Source organism: Fusarium graminearum, chromosome 1 (assembly GCF_000240135.3).
Source record: "Fusarium graminearum PH-1 chromosome 1, whole genome shotgun sequence".
NCBI lineage: Eukaryota > Fungi > Ascomycota > Sordariomycetes > Hypocreales > Nectriaceae > Fusarium > Fusarium graminearum.
In genome coordinates, this window is record NC_026474.1 from 5,709,073 (window position 1) to 5,724,299 (window position 15,227).

A 15,227-nucleotide genomic window follows, 5' to 3' on the forward strand; every position below is an offset into this window, starting at 1 on the left:
TATGCACAATATCGAATGAATCTCAGATTTATTCCATGGGTATGTATCTACGTCATCCACTGATCGCCAAGCTCCAGGTAAATCTCAATTTAAGCCGAGCGAACGAAGCGAGACTTGGTCTTCCATCCCCAAGCAGTGACATCACGCTTGCTCATAGCAGCGACACTCTCATCATAATCGCTGGTACCGTTGGCAGGATCAGCATCTTTCGCCTGGCAAAGAGGACCAGCATCGGGAGCGCCGAGAGCACCAGTAACAGCAGCAAAGTGTTGCTTCTCGGCAGTTGTGGCAATCATGTTGGTAGCAGCCTCCTCAGTCCATCCGTTGATAAAGTCACCGTGGGAGCACCAAGCATCGCCGCAAGCGAGCTTGAAGGGTGCCTCGCCTTGCCAGCCGTTGGGGAGGACCTTGCGAAGGTCGTAGCGGATGCTGAAGCGCAGCTGGGGCATGGACTTGCTGCCCTCGGGACACCAGTTTGCGGTACCGTAGTCGCGTGACTTGTATGCGGTCTCGAGAGTTTGCTCGTTGACACACTGAGGGAAGTAGAGCAGTTGCTGGAGATGGGTGTTGCAGGTACCAGTGGGGAAGCCGTTGGCACCGATAGGGACAGGCTGGCTCTCGCAAGTCCACTCGGCCTTGGCTTCGGGAGGCATATCGGCCTGAGTCTTGGCCATGGCATCACCAGCCACCATCTTCAGGTTCTGGGGGATAGCAATCTCGGCAGGTGTCTCGCCAAGGTTGTAGTAGGCACTGAAGCGCATGACGGGAATAGGCTCGTACTTGGTTCCGTCGGCGGTGTACAAAGGCGTGGGAATCCAGTAGACGGACAAATCGTTGGGGTTCTCGGCGTTTGTGCAACCCTTTTGCAGCTCGGCGCTGGTCTTGGTGTCGACGGTAACGGCATCGGAGCCGAAGAAGGAGTGCAAATGAGACTTGCCGTGCTGACCAGGGAACACGATGGGGTCAATGTTCTTGAGCATAAAGGGAGAAGCGACGTTGACTTGAGTGTAAGCCTGGGCGGCACCCACTAGGAGGCCGGCAGCGAAGAGGATAGTGGAAGACATGGTGGATACAGAAGAATGTATAGATAGTGTTGTTAAAAAGTGTAGTTAAATTGAATGACAGTCAATGCCAACGAATGAAAAGAATAATGAAACAAAAACGAATGTTATCTGAGAATGAACTGAAGAGCTGAGGAAGGAAGAAATGCAAAGATCACGACGAAATCATGGTGTTTTAATATACATTACCACTCAAAATGCCAAGTCCAACATGCATCCAGAAGTAAAAATATCATCCTATTTTTCAAGATTTAATTTCCGTTATTGTTTCGACCTGAACTTGGCTGTTCATGGATGGACTACATGGGTCAAGAATCTCTTATTATTTGCGGAATAATTCACAACGGGATGGATCTGTAACATGGAGCCTCATCAAGATTGAGCGCCATTGGTCAGTAAAGGTACGACTAAAAACATTAACCCTGCGATCGAGTTTTGAAACAAGGAGCATGGCTCTATTTGGAGGTTTCCGTGTTTCAACACACGAAGTGCACTAAGCGAGCTTGGGCAACTGGATTTAAACGCCGAGTTATCTATTATTTATCACCGTACAGCATGGAGAATAAGAATGAATGAAATAGAAAATCATGCAATTCCAGATTCCTTATAGTCTATACTACTTGTATCACTTCATCATGGCTTTGAACCATCACGGTGAAGAATTAGATAATAAGTAAGGAATTGCAATTTACTCTGGGCCAAGAAATTCTCCTGATAATCCCTGTGTCTTAATATGAATCACATATTGAGCTAAGGGTTGCTTTTGCTCAAACAGCGGTTCCCCTTCCGCGTATTTGTTTCTCTATACACGTATATAAATCCTCTGATATTCATTTCCATAAATACTCTCCGTATCATCTCAGTATGGTTAAGTCTGTTGTTTCTGGTCATCTGTTTACCTTGCAGGTCTGGGGTAATCTAAATAGCTAGTAATGATAAACTCCACAGGACATATCTGTCTCTTCCATTCTAGGCAAGTCACGCGCTTCTCTTAGCCAACTGCTAGACTGACAGACGTTCTAGATTACCCCGGTTTATTATTTAACGGGTGACTTATTATAGATAACTACCAATTAGAAGTCAACTGTAAGATAAACTATGTCGGTTTCTTTCGAAAAGGGTTAATTTAGAGCTCGGGTTCTCTAGCCTCATTCCCTATCAGGAAGTTTTCCGCTATCCCACCCAAAAACGGCAGATCGAATAAGTCAATTATACGATAGTCTAGCTATGCTTATAGATAACAAAAGGATAATAACGTGTCTCTAAATACTATTTTCCAAAAATCAGACCATTACAATCTTCATTTTGACATTACCTCTTTCAAACAAACCCTTTACTCATAAATTATCATGCGATCAAAACGAGTCATCTCCATCGTCACCTGCCACGCTGAAGGCGAGGTCGGCGATGTCATTATCGGCGGTGTTATCGACGTGCCGGCCAAGACCATGCACGATAAGCTTGTGCACTACATGGCAGAAAAGGACGATCTGCGAAAACTTCTCCTCCAAGAGCCTCGCGGTCGTCTTGAGATGAGCGTGAACTTGGTTGTACCGCCTTGTCGTCCTGACGCAGACGCTGGATTTCTGATTATGGCTCCTGGTGATTGGGTTCCCATGTCTGGCTCCAACTGCGTCTGCACAACTACTGTTCTTCTTGAGACGGGTATCGTACCCATGATTGAGCCCGTCACAACAGTTCGACTAGATACCGCCGCTGGACTGGTGGTGGCTACTGCCGATTGTCAGAACGGAAAGTGTAAATCAGTGTCTTTCGACAACGTTCCAGCTTTCGTCTACGCTCTGGATAAAGAAATCGACGTCCCTGGCATCGGCACGATTTCTGTCGATATCGCCTACGGAGGACAGTGGTACGTGCTCGTCAAATCAGAAGCACTGGGCATCAGAGTCGAAGCCATAAACGCCGACCGCATCGTTGATTTCGGCAAGAGGATAAAAGAAGCCGTCCTAGCAAACTGCATGCCAACACATCCAGAAAACCCAGCCATCTGCGGCATCAACAACACCATCATCACAGAGCCTTTAGAAGATGGTCCTAACGGCAAGACTGTCAAGCACACTGTTGTTGTAACACCTGGACGACTAGACCGAAGTCCATGTGGGACAGGAAGTTCGTCACGCTTGGCTATTCTTCACGCGAGGGGACTTATCAAGGAGGGCGAAGAGGTTACGTTTAGAAGTATAATCGACACTGAGTTTATTGGTAAGATCAGGGGTACTACCAAGGTTGGTGAGCTTGACGCGGTGCTGCCGACGATCAAGGGCAGGGCTTGGATTACGGGTGAGAAGAATGTGCATCTTGACCCTGAGGATCCTTTCCCGACGGGCTTCTTGCTTTAGAATATGTTAATAGAAACGGATAAACAACTAAAATTATTTGTCTAAATGAACTTTGCATTTGTTTCCATTGGTGATTTATAAGAACCAATTTATTGTACTTCTTTTTTTACTTCTGCTGACTTACAGCATATGAACAAACTCTTGGCAGTTCTATAAGAGATATTCACGATTCCATGCTACCTTTTGATGCGAAGTTAAAGGCTCAACCGATCAACGATCACATAAATACCAGTAACAAATGAGCATGTAATAAGCAATATTAAAAATTCCAAAAGACTAGGCTAAGTGATATAATGTACCAACGCTACAGTTTGGCTCGAGTTCCGGTCACCTTCGCCACCAACTCCACCACGCCCTCAGCAACACCATAGGACGCCATATATCCCCATCCTGAATGTCCATAGTTGTGAACAACCCACGTCTCATCATCCAACTTCTCCTCCTCCAACCTCATTCCTCCCTTTCTGTAAGGACGGAAGCCAACACCGTGCCTGATAATGCTCAAACCGGTGATGCCCTTTCCACCAGCAATCTCAGGCATCAGGTCCACGATTCGCTGCATGATACGGTTGGCTGTGTTAGAACACGGTTGCGAGTCCCAGTTGTTGATTTGATAAGTGCCGCCGATAACTGTGCCTCCGCCAGCGGCTCTTTGCATGGCGTAGATTTCCTCGCCACTCTCGTCTAGGGTGCTTGAGCACATGAAGAGCGGCATGTTCTTGGGTGTTTCATTCCGCACGACGACAACTTGACCTCTGGCAGGAGCAACAGTTGTGTCCTCCACGCCTCCGAGCTTCAATGACCCAAGGCCAGTCGCGTTGACGATGATATTCGCCTTCTTGCCGGTATGGCTGAGATACTTTGCCTCGTTAATGTGGGTAAGAATACCGCGCTTGACCACGACTCCATACTTGAGGCATTGGCCCAGCAACCAGGGAAGGTAAATGGCCACGTTGATGCAAACTCCTTGGTATTGGAAACCGGAATCGTAACCGGCAGCGAGTTCAGCGGGTGTGTTATCCCTAAAGTTGTTGAAGATTTCCTTGAACCAAGGATTATCGGCATAGAAGTTTGAAGAGAAGCCAGATTTGCCAGACTTCATGTCACTGTCTCGACGAAGAATGTGAGTTGCTGACAAGGTTAGCCATTGCTATTGGAAATCGCGTCGCCAGTGAGTATACTTACTCTGATAGTGAATGCCTGCCTCTGGAGTCTCCTCAACAAGCTTCTTGAGAGCGATCCATGTTCTTCGTTCCCAACGGCTGGCCTCTTTGGGTGCGAGTCTGAGAACAATGCGTCAGAACACTGAATTGAGGAGAAGTGGGCAACTTACGGGACGACATTGGCTCCAGCCCATGGTGAAGCATACTCTGCATCGGAATCGCCGGGCATGTGCTTGCCCACGACGGTGACACTGTTTCCCTCCTTGGCCAGAAGCAAGGCGGAGGTGAGGCCAATCACACCAGCACTACTATACGTTAGTTGTCGTGAAGATAAGCATTTCCAGATGGTGGTCTACTTACCCAATAACTACAACAGTGTTTGACATGTTGGATATAGTTGAGATGTTGATGATGACGGTCACTATCCTTCAAGCGACCGGATTGTTTATAGTACAACTACGGTATCAACATTTTAAATGCCGACGATTCATGGTTGGTCGGCTATCCACTAGATCCAATTGGCTACCTCGCGGACACATGCCCTTCTCGATAATGTGGGCATCTCGGCTAGTCTCGTCTGCAATCAACATAGACTTTCGCGCCGGCTTTCCCAGGTTGACCTTGACTCAGTTGTCGTGTGACCTGTGAAAGATAGCGTTGATTGTTCTGAATTGGTAGGAAAGGAAGTGTCGCCGGGTCCAACGACTATCTTTCCATCGTTCGATGTCTCACCGCTATAGTCCGGTCTCCTCTACCTAGAGTATCTCATCACGGAGCCAACTCTTTACGAAAATTCGCTTTAAGCTAGTTATTGTGACAACAGGTCTTGGCTCTGTTACACTCATCAATTCATCAAGACGCAGCTTTCTCTATATTGGTCTAATAACCCATGCATGTCTATCCATAATACCCTGTTCTATTGGCCTCTCCGTATCCCTCCATCAGAAACTCCATTTCGGGCCATCCAGCCACTTCCACCTCACTTCCCGGTATAAACTGTGCCATCGACCCTTCAATTGTTGTTCCAACTCCCGGGAAAGGCAAGAAGTTCAGAAGACCATCCATGGACCCGATCCCTTGACCTTGGGGGTCCTGTGGCTGCATTTGCTGAGCTGTCCATCCGGGAGGATACGGCATGGTATTCGTGTTTATGCCTTGCGGAGGGAGATTTGACGTGGCTGGTGGATCGTTTGGGTTATTGGCGCACTCTGAGAATGTGTCGACAACTTGAGCCAGTCGCGCCATTGAGCCGCATTTTTCGGTTTGGTTGATGACATTTCGTAGGGTCTCTACTATGCGTCGAATCTTTGTTTGCAGAGCTACCTCGTCCGGCTTGACTCCTTCTACCAGCTCGCCAGGACGTAGTCTGAGTAGTCGAAGAATCAAGATCATGGCTGAGCAGTAAGCGTAGAAAACATCCAGTCCGGAAAGACCGTTGAGAACATCGAAGTGGTCAAGAAGTATCATGAGGTAGCTCAGTTGGCATGCGTGCTTGACACACAACGCAGCATGTGTAGGTACCGGTGCTTTGGGTGCATCAGCATCGGCCTTGCGTGTTGATGCGACATCGCGAAGTAGCAGTGGTCGTGTAGCAACTATGGCGATATAGTGAAACTGGATGTGCATCAGCAAGACAGCGCGAAGTTGTGGACCTGTCTTCCAGGCCAACGAGACTTTTAGTTCCTCCATATCAACAGCACCATCCTCGTCGAGTGATGGGAGCGCTCTGCCTTCCAACTTTATCCAAGAGACATCTAATCCTGGTGCTTTTCCTATGTCCCTTTTCCAGCCATCCAGAGCATTCATAATCTCGTCCAGTTTCGGTCCTGGGCTTCGGTTTACTCCATGGAGAAGTCTTGTTCGTGCTAGAATAGCCTGGAGTTTGACAGACCACGATACGAGCCTAGCATCGGTCCCTATGCCTCCTTCTACAAAGTCCTCCCTTGGCGGTACTACTTCGACGTCGAGCTCTTGCAGGCCACTGGGTCGGCCAAGACTTGAGGCGAGGAATTGCTCAAATGCGTACAGTGTACAGAACACCCATTTTCTGACTTCTCTTTCGAGCGGCCGGAATGAAGAACTCATATCTAGTCGATGAAGGCCCATAGCAAAGGCAACCCGAGTTGCCGTACCTACGATATTCCACGCCGCGTTCCTTTCGTTGTTATTGTGTAGGAAGAGAGCCAGCAATAGCAGGACCCGAACGTTGGATAGTGAGCACTTGGCAATGAACTGAGGCAGTAGGGTTCTAGCCACTGTAACTGATCTTCGCCGAAGGGCAGAATGGTCAGTGTTGGGGATTGACTTATCCGAGATAGATCCAAATACGACAATCATATGAAGACAGCCAATCCAGCCCCAGTCGGGTAGTGGAAGTGGTCTTGAATTTGGGATACGCGGATCTCGTCGAGCTTGAACGATAAAAAGCTCATATTCTTCTTCAAAGGTAGCTCGATGGAAGAGAGGAAAGTCATCATGAACATTCTTAAAGTATGAGTGAATGAGCTTCTCCAACACTTCATTCGGAGGAAACTGGCCAAGAATCTCATCCATATCAGCAGTGGGAAGACGTGTAAAGTCGCGCGCGATACCAGATGTCATAGACCCGGGCGAAGGACCATCCTGGGGCCAGACAGTACTGCGTTGGGGTTGATCGTCTTCATCTTGTCCATCGGCCTCGAGGAGTCGACTCGTGTTATCCTGAGTGAACTTTGTAACTCCGAGACGACCTGGAGTAGTTTGACTATCGTTTGAATCAACGAGATTTCGCAACTGGTTCCAGAAATTAAGGGTTCCTGAAGGACCGATATAGTGTTGATGGCCAGAGTTATCTTTGACCAGCGACGACTGGGGTTCTTCGCTTTGTGATTTACCAGGTGCAGCAGCAGCATCATCTGCGGTAATAATTTCCGGTCCTGTTGATGGTGTGTGAATATTATTAGGCGGACTTGATACCAAGTCTTCAACTTTAATCATCTTGCGATTAGGGTCAGAGATATTGGGCATTTTATAACCCATTCGCTGACCCAATTTCGCAAGATCATTGACGGTATCGAGGGATTCATCCGGGAATGCGCCTTTGACGAGAGCTTCGAGACAAAGGTACCTGGTAAGTTTGCAGGGTTAATAAGAGTGTAGCTTATACAATGGGGTTGGGTCGGCCGGCACCTATCGCTTAAATCGTCGACACTCCCGTAGAAGCGCGTCTTACGCGGCGCCGTGTACGAGCAGGTGACATTATGTTCGACGCAGTTAATGCAGCCTGTGCCCGAAGGGTCAGGCACGCACTTGCACCGACGCTTAAAGCAGACACACAATCAGCGCCGGGTCGTGAGTGGATAGATATGGAGTCATGTTGTGTTGCACAGAGAAACGCCTAAGTCAACTCACCTTTCGACAACGGTCACAGCTCTGAGCATTTCTTTTACGAGATTCGTCAGGTATGCGCCTTAGGCGACGCTTGGTGGCTATCGCCGAAGACTCGACTGCTGTTGAGGCTGACATTGTATGGCCTGACTCTATGACTCTCCGAGAGGGAGGGATTCATCGAATCGATGCTTCCTATGCTGGGGGGTTGGGGGAGGAATGAATGTCTTCGGATGGAGGGACACGGTCCGCGGGTGGAACAGGCGGATGTATGCTTCCGACAGTAGACGTAGATGGCGTCAAGCCTAAAAAGCCGCTGATGGAACGGAAGGATGACAGAAATTATGGGGACTGAACCTCGATTCAACATCATCTCTTGTTCAACGACAATAGTTATATATTCCTATATATCATAGCTGACCTGGGTATAAGTCATCAATTTCCACAGGTCTAAGAAGTGTCACTCGTGACTCTATGCCCGAGAACGCCTGACGTCTTCTACAGGCATGAGATCTTGACAAGGCCTAGTCTGAGCGGTAAGATTCAAACTGGTGACTCCACAACCAATATCTCGATATCATTCGTCAACGAGCCATTTCTGATACAATTTCCATGACCTATCAACACTGAAACAGAAGATATGTTCGATCATTATGATGCGGCCGCTCGAGAAGGAGATAATTGTAATTCAACAAACGAGAGCACACTTGAACGATAGTTCCTGGATAGGCAAGGGCCCCGAAGAAACTCGATCACTTGTTACCACGTTTGACATAGCACTTGACGGGTTTCAGGCGTTATTCAAGGGTCTGAGAAAAAGCATTGGTAGAAACCCTCTCTTTTCCAAGGTGGATGTGTCTTTTGCTGGTGTGATCTGTGTTGCCAGCGAGAAGGGAGTCAACCTGCCATGGACTATGCAAGAGATGAGCGATGGCGTTCAAACTTGGTTTCTGGTGGTTCAACAAACTATAGGTGTTAATTCGATTGTCGGACCACTAGAAATGTTTTGTATGTTTGCGTAATAAAGAGATAGGCGTAAAGATGCAAACGCTTCCAATACAATATTGCAAAGTCAAGATTGAAATTCGCCTATATACCCTAGACAGATCAGCCTTGATTAACTGATCGATTCGCCTACCTAGGCACATCACAAAACATGATCGCCAAGACAATACCCAAATTCACCAATGCAACTGCAAACAGCCTTAACGGGCAACTTTTTCGACATTATTGCAGGATACTAATGCAAGCAACTCTTTCGAGGCAATACATACAATCCTTGTCGATAAACCGTCGGCCAACTGCTAAGCGAGAGCGGGGACCTTTGCTTACCCCGATGCTAAGCTTGTCGATCTGCAGAAGCGAAGCACGTCTGAGTTGAGTTGGCCGACGTCAACAGATATAGTTGTATTTTTGATATCATTAATTCATTACGAGTGCCACGTCACTCTAGTGAAGACCTATCTACTCTCCCCTTGGTACTGTCATGACAGGCGGTTCAAGCTTCACCGTTCTTCCATGCTTGATCAGCTCGGTAGCTTGCATGAAGAACGAATCAATCCGAAGAATAACAGGTCTCAAAAAGACCTGCGCTGCCGTGTCTTCCGTTGCACCGAGTCGCTGCAGTGAAAGGTGGAACTTCTCCAGTAATCTATAGGCCGCCTCGATATCGCGAGGGTCACTGGCTAGGAGAAACAAGTATATGAGAAAGTTTCCACAAAGGATAAGCTGTGATCGGGCAACTGAATTGTGTTAGTTAATGACATGGGTGAGATTAGAGAAAACTTACAGCGACCCCAGAAGCTGGTGAGTTCTTCCTCGGTGATGTATGACATAAAGGTGGTGAAGAGCTCGAACTCTGCGAGAGCGGTGGACAGCCACCTCTGCAGGTTTGAGCCAGGTGTTACCTTTGCGGCTCTCGTGGCGGGGAACATAAGACCACGGAAGAGTAGTACTTGTGTTGCAAAGAAGGAGATGTGCAGGGGTCCTGATAACCGTTAGATACCATCGGTCAACTTTGTAAACAACATACCATTGTGAGCATATGGTCTCACAGCTAAGCAACTCGGGATAAGACTGGGCCATTCCCTGAGCGTTTCTCGGATGGGGATCAATTGCGCACGCGTCTGCGTATTAGATCGCACGCCACTGTTACATGTTAGTCATTCATCGCATAAGCATTAGAATGGTTTGGACTCACTGGCTACAATCCAAGATGGCACGCATCTCTCTCGACACATTAATCTGCTCGAGGAAACGTGCTCCATCAACTACGCGGAAGGTGGCATCTTCGGGGTCAATCATGTACCGCAGATCGTCAGGGATGTCTTCGCCAGACCGAAGATCGTCCATATCTGGTGGCGGAGTCGTAAAGGACTCGTAACTGATATGCGGGGGGTTACCATGGGCTACCGACGACCAACAGTCCGTATAAAAGACAGCCCACCACAGCTTCTTACGGAGTCTCTTTTCCCAAGGCGCAATGTTCCACTTGTCAGGGTCCATGTGAAGACCGAGCATCTGGGCGATTGATGTGGCTTGACACGCCATGATCCAGGTGTACGGGGTCTCGACGCTGTCTATCTCTGGTGGCTTCATGTGCATCAACAGCAGAGCTGACATTAGCCGAGACAGATTAGGCGCCTCGAGTTCCCGCCGCAATGCTTCTTGGGCGTTGTTGATCAGCTCGTGCTGTTTGAAGGGACATGGTATCCTGGCGAGCTGGGCGTCTTGAGACCAGAAGACGCAGGCCAGCGCATACACGGCGCCCCGTAGTGAGGAGGGTATGTCTAGTTTAGCGGTTGCATATTGTCTAAGGAAACGAGACTTTTGAACAACTGGGAACCCTGAATGAACGTGTCGGAAGTAAAGTCGAACCAGGGCTGGTCCATGGGGCCATACAGTACGTTCGATGGCGTCTGAAGCATGCTGTCTAGCCTCATTCTTGTGGTCGGGGAACTCATCAAGCAGAAGCAAAAAGTGCATCGGGTAATCATCCTGATCAGGCCCGCCGTGATAGACCTGGACAAAGTTTGCGTCAATGCCTTCTCTCTCGCTGAGAAGGACCGACCGAAAGGCGTCGAGAAAGTAAGGATCCTGCTCCGAGGCTAATGCCATGGCATGGGCTGTACGGCCTGGTACATCTTCAATGGCGTAAACAACTTCCTGATTAGGCTGCAAACGGGGTGGATCAAGGCTGAGGGTGTTGAGGGCCGAAGGGCTTTGACCAGGGACCGACGGAGGATGGGGCCGGACGAGGCCGTTGTGGACAACGGCCGAGGGCTCCGATCTGTGGCGGTTGACTTCGGAGGTTGCTGATGGAGAAATGGCAGAGTTTGATGCCGTGTGTGAAGCCGTAACTGAAGCGGTGATTGAGGCAGGACTTGCGGCCGTGTCGGCAGTTGAAGGTGATGGACCGCCAGGACCAGGGTAGATATGATGACCAGAAGCTGACGAAGGACCGGGCCGAGAGCCCAGAACGTCGGGATCGGAGAGAGATTGGCATACCAAGCCTCTGCTTTTACAAAACAGACCTGGAGTTACGAATGATGCACTGGTTAGTTGAATCAAGTCACAAATACAGTAAATGGTGTGTGTGTATATATGGCTTAATTAAGTGTCAAGGATGATTTGGTGATATGAGATGAGATGGAAGAACCGATAGTACGGTAGTGGGGGATGGATGGCGTCTCACATGGGGGCTCAGAAGTAATGACACAAGCAGTCTTACGGCGACGACAAGCATCGCAGGGTCTGTTCTTGCGACTTCTGGGCTGACGCGCTTTACCAAAGTTACTGCGAATGCTGAACTTGCGGGGCGTGGACGAAGAAGAAGTTGCCCTTTCAGGATCCATGGAATGGGAATGGGAATGATCCATGATCAATAGTTAGGATCCGTAGGTTATGGGTCTGGTCTGGTCTGGTCTGGTCTGGCTCAGGTACCCGAAGCCAACCGAGAGAGAGAAACAAAGGGAGTAGATAGTCCGGAGGTGTGTGTGTGTGTCTCCACGTGTGTACCGTAAATGGCAAAAAAGGGCAACAAAAAAGAACTGCAGAAAGAAGGAACAAAAGAAGCGAGTTCGTCGGCGAAAAGAAAGAGCTGGCGTGATGGAGGGAAGGGAAGGGAAGGGATGGGGGGAAAAGATAAGTTGGCCGACTAGGGGGGGTCTCTTGGAGGGCACTTGTTAAGAGGGTCCTTTCTTTAGGTCCAGTAGTGTCGGCACTTGTTAGGATCGGCTTTGACCGAATGCAGACAACATGTCTCTGAGCTGTCTAATTACGTACTGGTATTTGTATTGTTTGTATTGTATCTGTGGCAGTCATGACAGAACCCAACTTGGAACTTTTCCATGACTGTTTACTGGTGATTCCGTCGTTTACGTTTACAATTAAAAACACAGACATACACGGCTTGGAGATTGGTTCCGAATCGTGGGTGAAGATCCTTGAAGATCACAATACAGGGAATAGCTTGCGAGTGCCATGTTGCTGTGCCTGGCCCTGAATCATGGATCTGGTCCCAGCGCCATGGGAACGAGTCTGTAATATTAATATTAATACAGGGTTAAATTAATAAACTCTAAACAAGAAAAGACTCCCCAGCCCAATCAGTCAATCAATTCAATCGCTCGCCTCAACTTTCAAATAACAGTCTACAATCTAACAAGACGTCGCTACCGTCGCCAAGGAGTTGGGTCCCTTGCTGTGCGGTATGATGTGTTCCTGGCTTCCTGGCTCGCCCTCCGTGTAGGGCATGTTCCAGCGGTCATGGTACATTTGCTGTGTGTCCTTGGCAGAGACGCCGTCTTTGACAAAGTTGTCTAGTTTCTCTTCTGGCATAACCAAGTGAAGGACGTAATACACCGCTGCACTAACAACAAACCCAAATAGATAATTGAGTCTGTACAGCTCAACCGCGCCGTCTGACACGTGAACCGACATGTTTACTGCCGCGATAAAGCCCGGCATCTGCGGAACGACACCTACAATCCACTACGAGATAACAAAAATTAGTTCATGTTGCGATTGGATAATCTCCATGTCAAAGCGCGACTTACCGCTGCAAATGCTCTCCAGTTGACACCGGCCTTGTACCAATAAATGCTCTCGCTGTGGCCCACATAGAGGTGATCGACGTTGATCTTCCCTTTTGCCACCAGGTTATAGTGGGCGACCATGAGACCGGTCATGGGCGCCAAGAAGACGCTGTAACCCGAGAGGACCGTGAGGAACACGGTAGCTGTGTTGACGAGCCTCCAGGGGTTGACGATGGGGCTGAGGAGAGCCATCAGGTACGCGCCGCGACGGATGTTGATGTACCTGGGGAAGACGGACGCCAGGTCGATGCCGCCCGAGAGTGCGTTGCCAGGCAAGTTGCTGCCCATCTGTGAGATGGAAAGGGCGAGACCGGCGAAGAAGACGGCTGCTCGGGTGCCCGACGTGGGATCCTTGGCCAGCATGGCTGCGAATAAAGTAGGAGGGTTCCAGATAGCCTCGCCCATTCTCTTTTGCGTAGCAGCCGTGACCAAAATACCAATCACAGACGCTCCAATACTGTAGAGGGGAAAAGCAAAGGCCTGTCCCCAAATGGCAGCGCCGGGTTCTCTGGAAAGACGCGCATAGTCGTTCTGGTTGAGAATGCCCGCGGCGATACCTCCAACTGTCGACATGATGCCCGAGATCAACAGCCAAGTAACGCTATTCGGTCCACCGGTCGTGGGAAGAGGTGTGCTGCCGCTGATGGTGTCGCCGAAGCCATCGGACCCCATTGTCGCGAGGGCCCATATCAAGAGCACCACGAAGAAGACGAGGGTGATTGAACTGGCAAAGTTAAAGAACTTTTGTATCTTGTGCGGTCGGATCCATAGGAGGGGGAGCGTGGCGACGCAAAAGATAAAGTACGACAGGAACTGGGCCGATGTCATACCCGTCGAGGCAGGGATCGTATTGGGGATGTGTTTCTCGAGGGACGGATCCCATGATAGGAGCATGAGGTAGACGCATTGTCCGCCAACCCATGATTGAAAGCCATACCAGACTGCGAGTGTCGAGTGTCAGTTGGTGGTATACACCCCAAAGGGTCTGCGGGAGAACATACCTAGGGAGAGAAAGATGCGGTTCCAGATGACGAATTGAGAACCCCAGATTCCCCAAACCGCCCTGCTGAATACAGGGAAACCAACTGCAATTGTCAGTTATTGGTCTGACCAATTGATGGACAACTTACTGTGATAATAAGCACCCGCCAATGAAGCAAGAATTAGAGCAGCTGTCGCGAGGATGTTCCCCAGCACAATTGCAATAATCGCCTGCCACCACGTCAAGCCCAGAGGAATAAGAGCACTACCAGTCAAGTAGGTCGCTATGTTGCAGTTGATCAAGAGCCCTGTTCCATGTTGCACCGGTCAGAGATCAGAATAGGAAGGCGAGAGAAGACAAAAAGAAGAAAAAAGAGCTCGCTTATGCACGCAGTCATGCATGCATGAATGATTTGCTTGGGTAACAATGGAATGGAAAGGAATTGAGTCAAACATACAAAAGTTATGAAAGGTCAAAAACGTCCATGTTCGTCTTTCGGTCGCTACTGGTCTAACATCTTCATTCTATTTGGTTCAGGTGTCAGTTCAATTGACAAGACGCGTTTTTGGAACAAGCCAAAGAAAGGTGTGTGACGTACAATAAATTGCGAGCCACGCGGTAGCTCAAGCCGCTGAACAAGATTCGTCAAGGCCATGGGGGGAGGCTGGGAATAGCCTCAATGGGGAACAAGAGTAAACCTTCTAGACCGATCGAAAGCCAAGATCAGGATTTGAAGATCAATAGTGTGTGCAGTAGCTCAAGCCGTTTATTGATTTTCTTACAGTCACGAATTGAAGAAGAAGTGGGAAGGGGGTTTAGAATTTAGATATGGGGGAGACGAGCCAGAAGAAACTGGGGGGAACATCAATTTCAGTTTGGAGCTAATAGTGCCCCCGAAACCTTAGACTAGTTCGTCAGCTCTACCTGACAGAGAATAAGATCAAGATCCGCATTGTTTGATCAATACTGAGGCCAGCTGCAGAATAAGAACAAACAATCTCAGCTAGCCTTATATTTTTTACTGGGGGAAATGAGATGAGATGACATATGAGACGGGCCATTCCTTAGTTGGGTAACACGGTGCTTTTGTTTGTCTGCAACATGTAACCCCCTACCTACTCTGTACTACCCCAGACTCATGTGGTCATGTCATGGAGTGTGAAGACATATACATATGTAGGCCAAGAAACGCATTGGCC

General features: G+C 48.8%; 7 protein-coding genes across 7 annotated transcripts; 2 read left to right on the top strand and 5 right to left on the bottom strand.

Annotated features, from left to right (window-relative positions):
* Positions 1-89: 89 nt before the first annotated feature.
* On the bottom strand, positions 90-1,064 carry FGSG_01728 (uncharacterized protein; the record flags this gene model as incomplete). The annotated part of the gene is made up of 1 exon (XM_011319259.1): positions 90-1,064. The coding sequence occupies one exon, from the start codon at positions 1,062-1,064 to the stop codon at positions 90-92; it is 975 nt and encodes a 324-aa protein (XP_011317561.1).
* A 1,346-nt stretch (positions 1,065-2,410) lies between these two features.
* Positions 2,411-3,421, top strand: FGSG_01729 (uncharacterized protein; the record flags this gene model as incomplete). The annotated part of the gene is made up of 1 exon (XM_011319260.1): positions 2,411-3,421. The coding sequence occupies one exon, from the start codon at positions 2,411-2,413 to the stop codon at positions 3,419-3,421; it is 1,011 nt and encodes a 336-aa protein (XP_011317562.1).
* Positions 3,422-3,725: 304 nt separating this feature from the next.
* FGSG_01730 (D-amino-acid oxidase) lies at positions 3,726-4,970 on the bottom strand (the record flags this gene model as incomplete). The annotated part of the gene is made up of 4 exons (XM_011319261.1): positions 3,726-4,531; positions 4,607-4,704; positions 4,755-4,889; positions 4,945-4,970. 4 exons carry the CDS (start codon positions 4,968-4,970, stop codon positions 3,726-3,728), a joined length of 1,065 nt encoding a protein of 354 aa, XP_011317563.1.
* Positions 4,971-5,481: 511 nt separating this feature from the next.
* On the bottom strand, positions 5,482-7,590 carry FGSG_01731 (uncharacterized protein; the record flags this gene model as incomplete). The annotated part of the gene is made up of 1 exon (XM_011319262.1): positions 5,482-7,590. One exon carries the CDS (start codon positions 7,588-7,590, stop codon positions 5,482-5,484), a length of 2,109 nt encoding a protein of 702 aa, XP_011317564.1.
* A 784-nt stretch (positions 7,591-8,374) lies between these two features.
* FGSG_12001 (uncharacterized protein) lies at positions 8,375-8,972 on the top strand (the record flags this gene model as incomplete). Its single annotated transcript, XM_011319263.1, has 1 exon — positions 8,375-8,972. The coding sequence occupies exon 1, from the start codon at positions 8,604-8,606 to the stop codon at positions 8,970-8,972; it is 369 nt and encodes a 122-aa protein (XP_011317565.1). The 5' UTR covers positions 8,375-8,603.
* Positions 8,973-9,414: 442 nt separating this feature from the next.
* FGSG_12002 (uncharacterized protein) lies at positions 9,415-11,828 on the bottom strand (the record flags this gene model as incomplete). The annotated part of the gene is made up of 5 exons (XM_011319264.1): positions 9,415-9,635; positions 9,740-9,937; positions 10,073-10,098; positions 10,151-11,483; positions 11,681-11,828. 5 exons carry the CDS (start codon positions 11,826-11,828, stop codon positions 9,415-9,417), a joined length of 1,926 nt encoding a protein of 641 aa, XP_011317566.1.
* Positions 11,829-12,609: 781 nt separating this feature from the next.
* Positions 12,610-14,683, bottom strand: FGSG_12003 (uncharacterized protein; the record flags this gene model as incomplete). The annotated part of the gene is made up of 5 exons (XM_011319265.1): positions 12,610-12,942; positions 13,008-13,987; positions 14,048-14,131; positions 14,486-14,552; positions 14,627-14,683. The coding sequence occupies 5 exons, from the start codon at positions 14,681-14,683 to the stop codon at positions 12,610-12,612; spliced, it is 1,521 nt and encodes a 506-aa protein (XP_011317567.1).
* Between the last annotated feature and the right edge of the window lie 544 nt (positions 14,684-15,227).